A 17,797-nucleotide genomic window follows, 5' to 3' on the forward strand; every position below is an offset into this window, starting at 1 on the left:
TACACTCGTCTAACAGAGTTTTCAAGGTCCCAATGGGAACCTAAAATTGTATTTTGTACATTCATTTAGGTCAAGCGACAATTGTCACGTTTCCATATCAAGAGTGTAATTTAGCTAATACATTTATGCATCTGGAAATATACGTTGTATATATTCTATATACGTGCATATAGTATAGTATATAGTACGTAGTTAGATACATGTGTTGGAAAAGTACGTAAACAGTTCTCTGAGGCGTAATCGCTTAATCATAAAATTGCCGACGCAATCACAGATAAAAGAATGCAAACTTCAATGAAATATTTATGGGTGTCCCTCTCACGCGTTCTCTCTTTCTCGATCTTTGGGTTGTATATATAGAGAATATATACATAAATATATACAGTACATAAAAAAATAATAGCATCGAAATTAGCATTGAAATGTGCAATTGTGGAACAAGTAGCAACAATCGCAAATGCCATAGACAAACAGACAAATTGAACAATTGCAATCTCAGTAAACAATTCGCCCTGATAGAAAAGAGATACGATTGACAGAGTGAGAGGCAGCGGGAGAGAGAGCTTATTCCTACTGCTGCTCTCTAGCGAACTTGCTCTCTCTCTCTCTCACTGTCACGCTGTAATAGCTAAAATTGACCAAATGGGACAGTCGTCAAGGCAAATGAACCGACAATGAGTGCGAAAGCTGTTAGGCAAAATAAGGTAAATGCAAGATAAATGAAATTGCATTGTCGCAAAAGCTAAAAGCTCTCTCTTCCTCTCTCATTCACATTCACACACACACACGCACACACTCGAGACTTACGCTAATTTTTCGACCAGCATGCTGCTGCTGTCGTTTCCATTGCTCGATCTGCTCAACACTGTAGTCGCTGCGACGTCGCAACAAAAGACACTGATGCACCGGTGGCGCGGGTGACGAGTGGCGCAGGGGGGAATTGTGGGCGCTGTGACTGTGAGTGTGGTGGCTGCTGCGTCGCTGATAGACAAGCGACTGTTGCAGTCCAGCTGAGCCCAGCTCAATGGGGACTGTTGTTGTTGTCGACGCTGCTGCTGTTGCTGGTGAATGACCCGCGTTTAAACGTTTGCCCGGTACGAGACCATTGGCAATGTTGTTGCTATTGTTACTGCGCATTTGTTTTTGTTGTTGCTGCTGCTGTTGTTGCTGTTGTTGTAGTAGCTGCTGCTGCTGCTGTTGACTATTATTACTACTTGTTATTGCTGTTGTCTTGCGACGTAGCAGCACTGCCGGCATAGCAGCACTCAAAGTTGCTGACAATTTTCTGCAATCTTTTTGCTTTGTTTTTATTGTTTTGCTTGCGCCATTGTTGCTGTTGTTGATGCTATTGTTGCTGGACCCGATGCTGTCATCGCGTCTGCTTACGTGCTGCGAATGATGTTGACCGTCTACAAAATCAGCGAGATTCGCGCTATTCAGCAGCTGATAGTTGGCACTGGCCGTGGGCCCGTTGTTTGACATCAGCGTAGGCAGATGACTGTAACACTTCTTTCGGTTGAGTGGCGAATTGCTGAGAGAGCGCGCCTTACGCGCAACCTTCGCATGCAGACTGTCATAACTGATGTTCTCCCTGTGTCTCTCTTTCTCGCTTTTGTTTGCGCTCTTCTTGATGTTGTTATTGCTGTCATTATCGGGTAGATTTGGGTCAAAGCGCACGCTTAATTTGTTGTTTTTCTGATGATTATGTGGTAATTTGGCCTCTGTTTGAGCCTGAGCTTTAGCTTGAGCTTCAGCTTGTGCTTGGACCTGGGCAGCGACTGCGGCGGCTGAGGGCAGAACGCCAATGCGCGGCGCGCTCGACTCGAAGGCGGAATAACGACGACGATACATGTGCAAGCACCAAGACGACCGCACTCTTTAATTACTAAGTACACACACTTAAGTATGTGGTATATATAGAAATACACGCACACTCACACACACACTATACACGCATGCACTGATAAACACTTTTGCCTTGTAATGAACAATGCGTAGATGTTGAATTTGCAATCGCCTGCTTTGCGTTTTGCTATTCTCTTCACTGTTGCTGCTGTTTCTGTTTCTGTTCCGGGCACGTCTGCGCGCTCCCAAATGTAAACGTAAACTGGTTAACAGTTTTGTTGAGCGTCACCGCCGCCATATGATCGTCACATGTGTGTGCGGTGAGTGCTAAAGCTTAAGCAAACTCAATACACATACACATACATACAATAAATAAACACTCGGCGAAAGAGAGTCCAATCTATTTGGCGTATCGAAGTGTAAACACTCTACGGGAAAATATTGCGATAGCATCGCTCACACAGCAAGAACACTTTCAAATTCTGCGTACTAAATGAAAACAACTTTTGACATTTGAGCGTTACAAACTGCATTAACAGGAAGCATATACTCAGCTGTTTGCAAGTGTATTCGGAAACCAAAAAAATCATGGCGCTCGTTTGTTCGCATTCTTGAAGATTCTTCATAAAACAAACAGAGGGAGCAAGCGAGCGAGAATGAGTACAAAAACAAGAAGAGAGCGAAGAGAGTGCAGCACACCCACAAGTAGGATAAGCTGCGCCATTACAGAGCGCACTCAGTGAGTGAAAAGCTTCTTGTGTAAGTTTACTTAGAGAGAAAGAGAGAGAGAGGGGGGCCCGATAAACAAAATAAACTATGCCATAGATTGCCCCATGGACTCCTCTATTGAGTGTCGAGCAGACAGAGCAGAGATGAATTCAAATTGAAATTGCTTAAGCATTAGGCAATGAAACGTGAATTATGTGAAATGTACGCGCTAATTAATCATCATCAGCCAAAGAATACATACATTCATTCTTCAGTCACCCACTCGATTATATGGGTAATAACGCGGGGCTTTCACCGCAGCTGACGTCAGGAATAAGCCAACAGTCGGCGTGAGAGCAATATTATTCTTGACATGTGAGCGTAAAATATTGTGTACTTGCATGTGATAAACAGACACATACACACAAACGCGCTTAGTAGTAAGAGTACATAGTATTTAATAGTAATGATAAAAACCAGTTCCGCCTTAATGACCACATTGCGGAGTGTGAAAAAATTGTAAACAACTCAAAACACTGTAAGAACGTTTTTTTAGCCAATTAAGTTGACCTTGCGTTTACGTCAACAACAAAGTGCTCATAGATAAAGCTAAGGTTGATGACAAAATACAACCAATTTGAGAGTTATCAGCTATCAGCTATTTATTGTGAACTCTGACTAATTCAATTAATCAAGGAAAACCACAACAATCATTAGTTTGCAAAAAATAAAGGCATGGCATCAAATACAGAAATATTCACTGATTCAAAGCTGTTGAACTTTTGCGGCTGTTAAGCGATGCGAGACCAAAAAACGTTGCATACTTGTGGGCTGCGAGTAAAAATCGAGAACCCCTAAGCAGCTTACATAAAAATAAAAAGCTTAATGCAGACAGGCAACGCGGCAACAAGTGCAAGTAAAGTTGTAGTTGTGGCCTTGAATAGAAATTGTGGAAGTGCATGCAGCAAATGATTTAAAAGGAAAAAGTATGGGTGGGAAGAGAAGGATGAAGGAGCACGTAAGTAGCTGCTGCTTGAAGTCATTCGTCAATGTCAAGAGGGTGAAAGAAAACCGCAGCGCTGAACTTAAGGAGAATTCCCCTATATTTATGCTGTATCTCATTCTTAAATTGGGTAATTTTGATAGATTAATTCGATTACTCACCCCTCTGGAGTCTCTGAATAGTATAGCTGCATGATGTGGATCGAGGGTGCCATCCCCTCGAAAGCTTCGACCAGCAGCACCAACTGAAGCGCGTCGTTTCTCCAAGTCAGCGGAAGCACGTCGCATATGAGCACCTAACAAGTAAAGAAGTTAAGAAACAAGTTTGTAACTATTTTGTACTTAAGGATATAAAATATAATGCTATTAAAGGTATAAAGATTTATTATAATTAAAGCAGAAGCACAGCAAGTACCAAAATATATTTTAGAGACCTAATTTACCTTCTTTAACAATGCGATCATAGATCTTATAGGTGGCACCGCAATCATCCAAAATGCGATTCGGTCTGCTGAGTGTGTTCACGTCCAAACTCTTGGAACGTGTACGAAAATTCTCTTGCGGATCATTCTGTGGCGAGGTGCAAACACTCTGGGCATCGTGATGTTTACGCGGCCAGACGTGAATCTTCTTGCCAAAGTGCTTCAACATCTCCTGAATGGAGTGATGATGATGGTGATGGTGCTTATGCTTGTGTCCCTCTTTGTGCGGTGACTGACCGTGGGCAGCATGGCCACCATCTGGGCCAGACTCGTCAACACTGAGACTTTTGGCAAATGATGCATTATCGAAACGATGACGCACAAAGGGACCGCCAGAGGGCATGTGAATGCAGCCGCTATCAGTGCTATTCATCGACTGACGCGATCCTCCCATGCTGTAATCATCCAGAGAAGTTGCAGCAGCGTTGACCCGATTAAATATGGATATGGCAGTGGGTCGCTCGCTGCTGCGCTGTTGTCCGCTGGCGCCTGTATGTGTGAAATACTGATGATCTGCCTGACTCTCGTAGATGTCGTCGAGATCGTGTGGAAAATATCCGCCCGATGGTTGCGGCGGCGGTGAACCAAAATCGGGAGCGCCGCGACGCATGCTCTGTAAGGAATTGCGTTGGTTAGCAACGTTGTCTGATCGAGCAGATCCTGATTATACACCACAGCACTAATGATTTACCAAAGTCTGATCAAAGTGAAGAGTCTGGACTAGTTGACAAACGTTTGATCGTAATATCAATTGCAAATATGATATTTGACAGGTTATTAGTATAGGATGCGATAGAGATGGAAAAAGTCCACTACAAGAAAAGGACTAATCGATAACAGTTAAATTGAGATTACTATCGAATGATGATAGATATTTAAAGTGAACTTATCGACAATAGATAATATTTACATGATATTATAGGATAGAAGAATTGAAAACGAAATAAATAATAATCGATGTAAAGAATCTACACAAATCAAATCCTTTTTTTTTTTTAATTCAAAAGATGATAATTGAAAATCTTTTCTTAAGATGAAATCTAGATAGAGATTGAATGACTTTAGAGACAAGAAGAATCTTTGGTATCGGTTTAATTGAGAAGTCAATTAAAGAGATTCGAGTGCTGTTGGGTATATGCAGGGTGTATAAATGTCTGCTTACGCCATAAATAGCCGGACTGTGAGATCGTTCGAGGAAACTGCGCTTTGAGGATGGCGTGCGCTTCAAGCTGCTGCTGATGCCAGAGCCGTTGGTGTAGCAGCTGTCATAGGAGTTACGTGGGCCGCAGCTGGTGCCACTTTGTCCACCCGTTGCCTGATGATGTGTGGGCGAGTTGTTGTAGTGATGATTGGCCAGAGATTTGAGGGCATCCGGCACAGCTTGTGGCTGCGAGTGTCGCTCTGTTTGCCACTGTGCATAGGCGCTGCCTGTTACGCCGCCCATCGTCGAGTTGTTTGAGTTGTTGGAGTTGCTGCTGGAGCTACTTGAGGAATCCACACTGTACAGGTGATGACTCTGCAGCGAGGATGAGGGTTCATTGTTGCTGCCATAACCATAGACGTTTCTGCTGTTGTTGTGTTGCGACCAGCTGTCAGCGCTGCTGCCGCCGCCGCTCAGCTGCTTCTCGACGGCGTGTTGCCGATAGAGATGGGAAATTCCATGCATTGCGACGCCGTTGTCGTTGTTTTGTTGTTATTGTTGTTTTTGTTGTTACACACTTTTTAAACAAGTGCTCTTTGTGTTTGTTGATATTGTTATTGTTATTGTTATTGTTGTTGTCAATTGCAGCTACCGCGTTTGTCAATGTATATATGCATATACTTAAATGTCTTAAATGTAGTAATTGTATTTGTGTGTCACTATTTTCACTCTCTTTCTTGCCCTTGCTTTGGGGTTTCTCTTTGCTAAAGTCACATAATCCTTGTAGTACTGTAAAACGAAAAGCACATAAGTTGTTGTTTTTGTTGTTGCTTGCACTTGCACTTGTCAAAGCTTTGTTGTGCTTTTTTGCTCTCTATCGCTTTGAAAACCGTCGTCGTAGTAGCCGCTGCAAGTTGAATGCACTCAAATTAAGTCAAAGCTGCAGACGACGTCGCCGTCGATGCGAGCGTTAACGGCTGCCGTGTGTGCTTATGCGTATGCGTGTGTGTTTTGTTTTGTTTTTTGTTTGCCGCGTTATTATTTTTATAAGTACAAGTGCATACAAATGCATGTATACATGTTTACGAGCATGTATTTTTAAACACTTTTGTCATTATTTGCGCAAGCTATTAACATTCGCAAATTCTGTTGGAAACAGCAGCAACGGGTGCGAATGCAACGGACATAACTAACATTTGCCTATGCTGTTAAGTGATTTAACAGAGGGAACGAGCGCAGGCAACGCAGTCTGTCATTGACAGAGCGCAGCGACTGCGCGAAACATGCACTTGAATAAGTTCACCACCCACATGGCCAAGTGTCAATGCGCGAATGGCTTTTATTATATTTTTTATTTCATTTTATTTTTCGTTGTATAGTATTGCGGCAGCTGCTGCTCTGCTTGTGGTTGCTGTGGCCGGCATTGTTGCGAATTCTCTATGTACACACAGAAAAAAATCAATTGCTTGCGACAATTTAGTCACATGATCCTCGTGCATTAAATAAATTTCCCAACTCGCGATGACTTTGTCACCTGAACACAAAAACGATAACGACAAACTTGTCGCCTGCTCACACTCTAGGCTCAAAGCACTGTTCAAAGTCCCAGTTGATCAGCAAAACGATTGTAAAATGCAATAACACAAATATATGTACATATATACTTATACATATTTATGTACATGTCAAACAAATACTCTTTGCATAAAGCTGATAATAGCTTCTTCGTAGGCTTGCATTTAAATAAACTTTATCGTTGTGTAAAAAACAAATAACACGAAAGAGAGAAACGACCAGAATCAGAATCAGCAAGCAGCGAGCAGCAAGCAGTGAAGCAAGCAAAAGTTCTATTTATAATTTTATTTTTATCAAAAACGCCACTAACACACGTCGAAAGACAAGAGCGAATAAAGTGCCAAGCGAGAGGCAGAGTCAATTACTTATGTATAAGAAATAGACGAAGGTAATTGATAAATAAAAATGGAAATGAAAGAAAGGTTGAACCACACACAATATGAAATTACGATTATTGATTATAGAGTTTTTGAGAGGCGCTCGAAAGCTGATTAAATATGTTTGCGCAATCGAATGAGCGTAGGGTTCAATTGAGGTTAAGTTGCACCTATTTCATTCCCTCCCTCTCTCTATCATCCCACAATTCGTCTTGTCCATAAATGTAATCAAAATTTGTGTAAATTAAATGCGAAATATTGAGACACACGAGAGCACATATATATATACTATATGTATATGGATACGATACGCACACAAACACAACCGTTTGCCTAAAAATGCCAACACAGACTGAGACCGAGAATGAAATGAAAAAGAAGACAAATATGCACGTGCAATGTGTAAACAAGTGATAGAGAGCAACATAAGCTGCGAGAGAGCGCCAGAGAGTCGCGTGGGAGAGTAAAAGACATCATAACATTCTGATGTCTGATGCTGCCGCTGTCGCTTAACAGAGGGCTGTTAACCGTTCAATAGTGAAATATTGTTGCGGCTTAATTACTGTTTCTGCTGTTGTTGTGCCCATCAGTGTAATGAAGAGTACTTCATTAGAGAAATGACCTTGGGCGCATGCAATTGAACAGCAATTTCTCATGCGGTTTTGCACTCAGAACACTCGGAACAACATTAGCGCGATGGGGAAATGCGCCAACGAGACGCATTAAATCTTTAGGGTGTTGCTACCTCGTCTCCTCAAAAAATACTTTGCGAATTTTTCAAAGTCAACAAAAAAGAGAAAGAGAGAGAGAGAGAGACGCCACAAAGTATGCAAACGACAGGAACGTGACCTGCTCCACGAAATGAATCAAATGAAAGTGAAAATTCTGAAAGAGTAGCATCCACATGGACAACGCATGCGTGCTATGAAAGTGAAAGTATATAAACGGCAATATACTATATATATGCATGTATTATACATACTAAGTGTAGTATATTGGCTTGTTATGGTAGTAAAACGAAAAGGAATGGAAATCAAACTGCGCATTTAGGTCAAGTTTGTGAAGTGCTACTACGAGTATATTTAAAACTTGTCACAAAATTATCGTTGCCGCCAAATTAGAAGCTGATAAGCGCTTATCAAAAGACGCAGTCTGTGACAGACCCCCACTAGACATTAGCACTTGTCGTAGACCTGAGATGTCAGACCTCACAGACCCCCAGAAATCGTGATAACAGAGGCAAGCGAGGGGGGGACTAAGGTACTCATTGTTGTTATTTGGGCTCAAGTTATCAACGAATTGATTGCGGTACACCCGTACTATAAATAACAGTTAAAATGTTTACGTATTTCATTTTCATTTTCTGTTTTTGTTTTACTTCTTTTCAGCTTGCTTACGGATTATATCTATTCAAAAATTCAGAGGTAAGCATATTTTTGTGTAGTAGTAGATTGTTTTTATTTGCATTGTGGATATTTTCGGTGTGGCGACAACTTGAAACCACTAAAATGCCGCTTAGCTGGCAGTTTGTAGTTTAAGTTGCGTCCCAGAAGCAACAGCAGCAGCATTCACCTTGAACGTGATTGGGAATCGGATATGTAAGTGTAAGTATTTTGTTGTTCTGATATTTAGTTTTGTTTTGGGGTTTGGTTTTTGGTTAGTTTCTCGACCCCCTGCGTCATGCATTGAACATGCGCCCAACTGAACCGAAAAAGTCCAGCGAAAACTTTTGCTTAGCTCTGCAAATTGTTTTAGTTTCTTCGGATAGAAAGAGAACACTCCAATTACGCTGACCATTTTGTTTGTTCGTTAAATATATGCACAAATATATATTGTTATTGTCGAATTTGAAAACAAATATGTCCCGATTTTGTGAGTTCGATGACGCAGCGCTGAACTCGAGAAATGCGATAACTTTTATTACATTTCGACTGAGATTATCACAGTGTGGTATTTTTGAAATGCGACATTTAATATTCGAGAAAATCGATATGTGAAAAATGTAACAAAAACAATAATATTTATGAGTCTAAGCTTCAAGGCAAAGTCGCTGACCTCTGCCCTCAAACTGACCCCACAACAACAATTCTCAACTGCAGATAGCCTTCAAAGCAAACTTTGAACTTTCCACTCGCTCGAATTTTCATGGCATACGCGTCGTATACTTGTCGTAGCCCAGCACTTGCACTGTGACCTTGGCGTTGCAAGGGTTGTCCTAAAGGTTCAGGCTAAAGGTACAAACCCATAAAACTGTCATTACAATCTTGCATTTTGCAGTCGTTTTAATGATATACTACGCAAGCTTGTCAGTTTAATATGCGACTTGTTGTAGGCGTGTGGTTTCTCCCTCCCTCTTTCTTTCTCTCTCTTTCTCTGTGTGTGGCTGTTTCCGCATCGTTGGAAGCGTGCAATTAGACAAATGCATAAATGCGACCGGAAGCGAGTAGAGAGACAATTAGACAGACAGCCGGACTTTTTGGCGTATTTCATTTTCTGTTGTATTTTGTTAATTAGTTGCGAGTTTAGAGGGAGGAAAGTGGGGAGGAGAGAGTAGAACAAAAGAATGAAACCTTCAGGGAGATGCGTTTGCAATTGCAACGAAAAAGTCATTGAAGATGTTTTATGCAATATATTGTTGTTGTGCAGTTTTTGAATCGTTGCCAATTCGTAATGTTCACAAAGATTGATGATCATCGGGTGCAGGCAACTGTTATATGAAAGTCATTAGCACTCATTGGCTAATGGGCTGCTATATTAATTGTCATACTACAGATTAAGGGAAAAACAAATGAGTTGATGTCCCTGCCTTACTCACTGCTGTGTACACAAATTCGGATTGAAATAATTGAATTTAATCAATTGATCGGCAACCGGTTTGACAAGCCCTCAATACTTGGCTTTCATGCCAAGCGTTCATTATGGGGAAGTAACAACATTGACACACGATAAACAATATAAATCAATAAGTTGAAGAAACTCTCTCTCTGGGGAGATAAAGAAGCAAATTTAGCGGAGACACGCACCTTTTTGTTCTACTACTGTTAACTCATCATCGCATGATTCATTTAGTGCATTTCACAAAGTGCTTCCCGAAAAGTGCATAAAAAACGCGAGACCTTTGGGACCCGCATTGGATGATTATTCATCAGAAAACAACAAGTTGTTTCCCTTTCTTATATAACGGCCAAGACGACATCTATTTGCATTAGCAGTCGGACCGGCAACATTTGCATTGAAAATGTGCCGGCTGCGTTTTGTTTCTCGGGTTGTGTGTGTCTCTCGGTAAATATTATATACTCGAGATACTGTGGCAAGTCGATTGTCGATTGTGGCTACTCAACACACTTGAGTTGAGCTTCCTCGGGGCGACAATTCATTTAATGGGTTCGCTTTTCTGTTTGCACTTCTAATGGAACGCGACATCTTGACTTTAAAAATTTGTGTAATTGTTGTTGTTGGCTTGTTTACGAAAACTACACGTCTTCAAAAGAGGGGCACGACTTTAATATATATATTTGTTTTTTTTATTTGTTATTGTTGAACACGTCATGCGACAGAAAAACTACTTACAAATTTGACACAGTCTCGTGGGTTTTGCTATATCTACAAACTTTACGTCGTTCGTAGTATTAAAGGCGCCATAATAAATGCGATTCACGCGCCGTTATTCGTTAGACTTTTTGTTTTGCACCCGAGACCCAAGAAAGAAATTGCCAACCTGCTGACATTAAGAAACGATTTATCAACAAAATTATGCGAGTTAAGAATCTATCGTAGAAGCAAGACAGCGCAATAATGTGTAAGCAAAAGCTACTGGAGGGGAAAATGGACAGAGGCCAAAAATTCGTAGCTTAGATACACTTTGAAAAGGTCAACAAAAACACATTTGCGGTAGAGAAAGATCTATTCAACTGTTAGTTAATGGTTTATGCTAAGAATACATTTCTTTGAAGAAAATGTTACACAACAAGCATAGCTTAATATTGGAAATAAGCTTTGTTCGCTTTATTGTTTTTCTTGTTGTTCCACGTGTTGGCAACAATGAGGTAAGAACAGGATAATAGGGGCACACGCACTGTCCTTAGCTTGGCTAATTTATTATGTCCTTAGCACATAAGTCGACAGGATGTACTATACATATATACAATATAGTATACGAGTGTGTTATGCTCCTACAATGTTTCAGAGACTACGCGCCATTGACGTCAATGGAAATTTATGTAAATGAACCCAACGTATATTTTGTAGTTTCATTTGTGAACCTCGAGAGGAGAGATACAATGATTGTAGATTTGTAGTACTTGTATTATTTGTATTACGTGGGTGCTAATTAGATTTGATGTGTTTTCACATTCGCCTCGTGGGCGTTGTTGACAGTTATTGAACTTGGAAATTGCAATCACAACAAAGAAGATCGTACTAATAGCTACGAGGAGTGGGATAATGAAGATAGTAGAAAAGCAATGGGCACGAGCTATTAGCAAATTACTAAGCAAATATTATATTTTTTCTATTTTCTGTTCTTTCTATTTCATCTTTTTTCTCGTTTCGTTTCGTTTTCATTTCAAGAACGCCGCCTGTCAACATATTCATCAGCAACAAACAAAAGGCAAACAGCAGCCAAGGGAAATGGAAATACATTCTTCACACACACACACACACACACACACCCAAACTCATTAAAAAGATGTCAAATGAAAGCGACAGAGCAGGAACCTTCATGAGAGTAATGATTGTGATATGTCCTGCAGGCGGCATTCGCAATGTCTGCGCATTCAAACGGAAATCGCAATTTAACGGTACAAAAATCTTTAAAGAAAAAAGGTTCAACATCTTAAGTATATATATAAGATATAAAGATGGTTTATACGTTTGTAAATACAGCAGGGTTAAGGTTGAGCAAACCCCGACAGCTATGGGAATTTGCTTAATAGATTGCAATAAACGTTTTTATAGCTGTCATCTAGATTCCAGTTATCGTTCACCCAAGGTCAAGCTATAGTATAATTTACCGCAAGTTTCACAGCGGTCAGTTTGTACTTTGTTCCCTTGTAAATTATAATAAAATTTAAGTAAAATTTCGGTTTTCAATTTCCTCACAACTTTAATTTAGCAAATCATCCAGAAATTTTGTTTAATTATTCAGCAAAGCAAAGTCACATAGACATCAATTAACCTTTCCGGTTTTTTCAATGTCCCACACCCTCAGATATTTTCCACATTTTGCCAGGCGTTAGGTTAATTAATTTGTTGTGCTTTTGTTACAATAGTAGAAAACGACGACGACGACGACGACGACGTATGTAAAGAACTTGTGGGCAAGTAGAATTTATTTGCTTGACGATAAACAAACAAATAAAGTCAACATTACCAGGTTGTAAGTATTATAAATGCTGTCGTTATCAGGAAACAACAATAGCAACAAGAAGACGTGGCATTGCATCTGGCAGAATGAGGGATATACGCTATATATACAGAATAAGTGTGAGTGTGTGTGTGTGTTTGGTTTATACTCGTTTAATAGCTCAACAAGCAGCGCTGTGCAAATGTATTTCACGACACTCTCGGGCAAAATACGAGCACTTACTCTATCAAACACACACATATCTATATTCTATACTTCATACACAAATATATATATATCATATTGACATTAGAATTGCCAATCGCCGTTAGAGAATCACTCGGTTCTGTGATTTAGCTATTCAAATGTGTCGAGCGATAAAAATAAAGCAAATTCTGTGTTGACCAACCCCAATGTGGACAATTCTTTAGCTTTTTCTAGTAGGTTAATGGTGTTCAAGGTTAGGCACTATATTGGATCCATTCCCCTAAAACACACACTTGCTCACTTGATCACACACACTCATGACACATCAAATCGTGCATGCTAATTAACGCCTCTGAAAGTGGGTGTGTGTTTTTGCTTTGCTCTGTTGCTTCCTTTATATTCCATATACAGATATGCCCATTTATATACTATATACATATATATTCTATATCTGAATAAACCGTATCACTTGGTTGCGTGTCGAAATTTACTAAGTGCATATTAAGTATACGCTGTTTTGTTTTTGTATTTAATTTATGGGGCGATTGGTTTGAGAATTGTCTAAAAGTCACGTTCACACGTTCAAAATCGGTAGAAAACAATTGAAACTTTCAGGATGTGTTCTTGTTTAAGTAGACTGACTATTCGAAATGTTTACAAAGTTTGTGGTCTCTTAAAGTTTAGTTATGAAATTCGTTTCGTTTTCGGTTTAATTTTTTCTATAGGCAATCTTGAAATTTGGTGAGCTTATTTCGTTTAATTAAAAAAGAAAATATCTATCTTATCTTCAGTGATATGTACGGGTCCCTCACTTGGCAACTTGGCACTTTTAATTGCCAGCGTTTAACGTCGCCTGTTTGCCATTGTCGAGTAAGTAAAAGGAGAAGGAAAAAGTATCTCTATAAGCTCATTTACTGTATGTGATGCTTCTCATTCGCATTGTTTGTTCCCTCCCCCCTCTGCACATCCCTATTAACACTTATATGGCTCTTGTCTTGGTCGTTGTTCTTGATGTTCTTGCTGTTGTATGCTGGCTTATTGTTCGCTTAATCGCTGGCAAAGTTTCAGTTGGCTACCGAGGTTGTCACATGACACAGGATTAAGTTGCGAAAGGCCAAAACAGCTCAAGGACATTCGACTTTTCTTACTCGTTCGTGTGCATGTTGTTTACGACTTTTAATTGGGCGTGGTCAGGCTGAAACTGACGTCGATGTCGACACACAGACGACATCAGAATAAGGGAGAGACAGTGACAGAAGCTCGTTAAGAGACTTGGAAGAGACTCGAGAGTGAAAAGCGAGGAAAGGGAATACAAAAGCAGAAGCAGCTAGGGACCGCCTGGAGTGTCTTTGTGGCATGCGATGCTTAAAGAATGGAAAAAACAACAAAAAAAATAGAAGAGAAATACATATATAATATGTAAATCGTGGGACAGAAGAGAAGATAATTTGCCACTAAATATGATACTATTTCATATACCTTTTTAGCGATTATTTTCTTCGGCTTAGACCAGAGTTGATAATAACAAGTTTATGCGTAGCATATCATAAACTTGAGTAGCCCCAACTTAGACACCCTGTATGTTAAGTACAGTATTAAATTTATGCAGTTAGCAACACAACAGTGAAGCGTGTTGCAATTAAGGCAATCATCACGGTAACAAGATTAATAACAATAATGAAAAAAAAAACAGCAAACAGCAGATATGAACAATATTTATGTTGTTCGGAATATAATTGAACAGAAATTTAATTGCCGTTTTAAGTAAGTTCCTTCACTTGACCCAATTCTCAGTCGACCCCAGAGAGAGAGAGAGACGACAATCAGCACAAAAACATGCGGTGAGTATTGTTTTTCTAGTTTCTAATCTTTCGAAACAACAATCGAGACAATCAAAAACTACAAAATCAACGATCGGAAAACTACAATCGGACATAAAAATGCAACGTCAAATGTTTCTCCAAAAAAGAATTTGATTGATGATCAAAGAGCGTGTTGAATAAATTTGTGAACCTCACCGAGAGTTATCCAAAACTGGTATTCCATAGATTATACTAGATAAATATGACATAATTTCAAGTGCAGCTGAGGAAAATACTAGAAAACTTTCGAGAGTAGAGACAAAGGTTTAACGAACCCTTTCAACTAGCTTTCTGTTGATCTGTTCGAAGTCAGAAAACTGAAAAGTTTTCAAAACAAACAATAACTGGTTTCTCTTCAAAGTTATCGCATAGTATTTTATCTATCTCAGTTTTTACGCAGTTTCAAAAATTTTGCTGCGATTTATGCAGCGCAAGTGTTAAAATAATTTCGCATCGTAAATTAGCTGGGTAAATTATAAATAGTTGCATGCAGCAAGTGTCGCGACGCTATTCGAGGGAATAGAATAGAATAGCATATGAAGGTCAGTTTGGATTGTATACATATATTTAATGATGTCTCGATAAAATAACGAGTTTGTCATAAAATTTTAACAAATTGAATTAAACTCCATGAAATGTTTGTGGCATGCAACGTTTAAGTCAGTCTAATTGCTTTTAAAGATGTTACATAAGAATTTGCTGAAGATTAGAGCGAGTTACATAAAAGGAATATGCTAACTTTTTAATGGCTGTTTATTATGGTTACAAAGCCCTTAAAAGTATCGCAGCTTCCTAATCCGAAACGTATCAAGAGTATTTAACATATGGCACGGCTCAAGTTGAAGGTCTCCGATTCGTTAAGAAAACACCTCATAGCTGTTAGATAATATTCTGCACTCCATTCCCTAACACTTCCGATACAATACGCAAACTTCGGCTTGGGGAGACTTTTTAGTATATTTTTTTTTGCGTCGCAAATGAAATTTTTGTACCTCCAGCCGGCGATTATTTTCTGCTGGAGTGTTGCCGCATTGCACAGATTGCCCAGAGGCTGTTGTTGTTGTTCTTTTTCTGTTCTTTTTGGTCTCTTTTGCCGGTCCAAAAAAACGTAGCGTAACCAACCCAAAGAGCAGAAGAGAAAACGAAAATAAAGCACGCGACCAAAGCGAAATGCTGAGCGCAATAGAAGAATTTACGCTGCGCAATTTCTTTGACGTGTTTTTTGTTTTCATTCGTCTTGTTTTCTCTTTTTTCCTTCGTTCTCAGCTTCCTCCACCCTCCACCGTCAAAATATTTTCAATCCCTGATTCTTATTGTTCTTATACCCTGCACGCATTAAAACTGGTTAACAACGTGGTAGAATTTTGCAAGTGAAAGAAGAATGGAATGCAGGGTGTGTCATAGTCGAGCAACATCGCATGTGGCGTTCACACTTGTTTTTGTGCGTTGTTGTTTTTTCGGAGCCGGCTTGGGCAATTCATGATGTTTTGTTATTTTGTGTGGCATAAACAAAACAAGAGCATTGTGAGTGTGTGAGCATAAATTTTAATTAAATTAGCTCTGGAAATTTAATTAAATTTTGTATGTATGTTATGCGTTCTACGCTGCTGATGTTGTGAAAGATATAAACACTCATAATACAAAAAAAACTCGCACATAAAATCCAAATCTATTTTAATCAGTATAAATAACCCTTGCGAAAATAACAAAAAAGTGAAACTTATGGCGTTCTAGTTATAATCTCATATAGTTGTATTGTTTATAGATTCCTCGGGGTGTTTTCGTATGTATGTATAGAATGCTATGTAGAACTGACCTATTCCAAGCGCATTTCAATTGCCAGACAGACATACAAATGTGTCGCAATTTATATACACATATAGTATTTATAAAGCTCATGATTGTAATAATGTGTAAATCATATCAGCGACAGCCTCTGTCCCCGCTTCTATATAATGCTGTGCAATTATTTATAGTTGCGGGATTATCATTTTTTTTTGCTATTAGATGAGCTAACAACTGGGGGGAGCTTCTTATCAGTGCAAGAGTTCTAGATTATTGCAAACTACAAGTAATTGAAAGAGATTAGAGTTTAAAACAGATTTCTTTATTTCATTTTTGCAATTTTTAGACTTTTAATTGCTCACATAAATAAGATTAATTGCTTCTTCTTAATGATATTGGCTTGTGCTAATGACGCCACTAAAAACTGCCTATAGACAGACTTTTGCTTTTTTCTATAAATGAAAACAAGCTAAAAGCAACGAGTTCCACTTGCCACAATCCAGAATATTTCTCTCATATATTCCTATATATGTATATATACTTATATACTTGGAAGATCACTTGCTCGCACTTTGGCCAAATCAAAAACAGAAATTTTAACTGCAGCTTTTGCGTCACAGATGTCGGCAAAAGTCATATAAATCAAATCAATTTTGTGTCTTTTTCGTTTCTCTAATTATATAAACAACAATAAAATGAAATCAAGTGGCCGCGGCACTAAAACCGATAAAATAACAGAATCTTTTGCCGGGTGTTGGCGCAAAATGTCGATTTTATTTTTATAAAAATAATATTTTATCACATGGTTACTCGCACAGCAAAGACACGATTCGATTTTCAAAGCAAAAACGACGTTGAGCGAATATTTCTTTTTTTTCCTTTTTCGATGTGCAGCTTTAACCGCAATAATTAACGAAATTAAATTTTGTTTATTTTAAGACTTGCGCAATTGTGCAGTGTCTTATATTTATATATACACATGCGAGTTTTTGAATTTCATTTATGAATTTATACTGAAATTTCCTCTTCATTTGTGTTGCACTTTTCACACAACTTTCCACAATAATGTTTAATGGATTTTCCACTTCACGCACTCAGATATATATAATGCATACAATATAAAACTGTGTGTAGTATGTTTGCTTTGTTTATTAACTATAAAATGCCAGATTAAAATGCTCGCTCATGCATATTTATAGCAAAAGACAAGAAAAAAATCCAAATATTTTGTGTATTTTTGTTCGAAAACCGCTTTAGAAAATCCAGTTTGTAAGTTAAACGTTTTCTTTGTTTGAAACAACGTTAAACTTACTAATTATGATTGAAAATATTTCTAAAGTTATTATTAAATGCTTTCGGTATTTTTGTTTTTGTTTTCTGTTTTTTTTCTTAATGAACGATGTGCTAAACCTTTTGTCGAATGAATTGGTATTGCTTATATTATGTGCTGATGATTCAAAAAGTGTCTC

The 17,797-nt window shown here is 38.8% G+C and overlaps 1 protein-coding gene across 7 annotated transcripts in view; it reads right to left on the minus strand.

The window, feature by feature from the left end:
* The window catches only part of LOC132784269 (5'-AMP-activated protein kinase subunit gamma-1), a 71,481-nt gene that overhangs the window by 5,736 nt on the left and 47,948 nt on the right, over nt 1-17,797 (minus strand). For 4 of the 7 annotated variants that reach the window (XM_060789771.1, XM_060789770.1, XM_060789773.1 and 1 more), the window contains one exon: nt 3,718-3,851. In XM_060789771.1, coding sequence (XP_060645754.1) covers nt 3,718-3,851 — 134 coding nt within the window. Of the gene's footprint in view, nt 1-807; nt 2,058-3,717; nt 3,852-3,998; nt 4,651-5,199; nt 5,968-17,797 lie in introns of those variants that run through there. The other 3 variants (XM_060789775.1, XM_060789776.1, XM_060789772.1) reach the window with 3 other exon arrangements.

The sequence above is a fragment of the Drosophila nasuta genome, chromosome 2R (assembly GCF_023558535.2).
Source record: "Drosophila nasuta strain 15112-1781.00 chromosome 2R, ASM2355853v1, whole genome shotgun sequence".
Taxonomy (NCBI): Eukaryota; Metazoa; Arthropoda; class Insecta; order Diptera; family Drosophilidae; genus Drosophila; species Drosophila nasuta.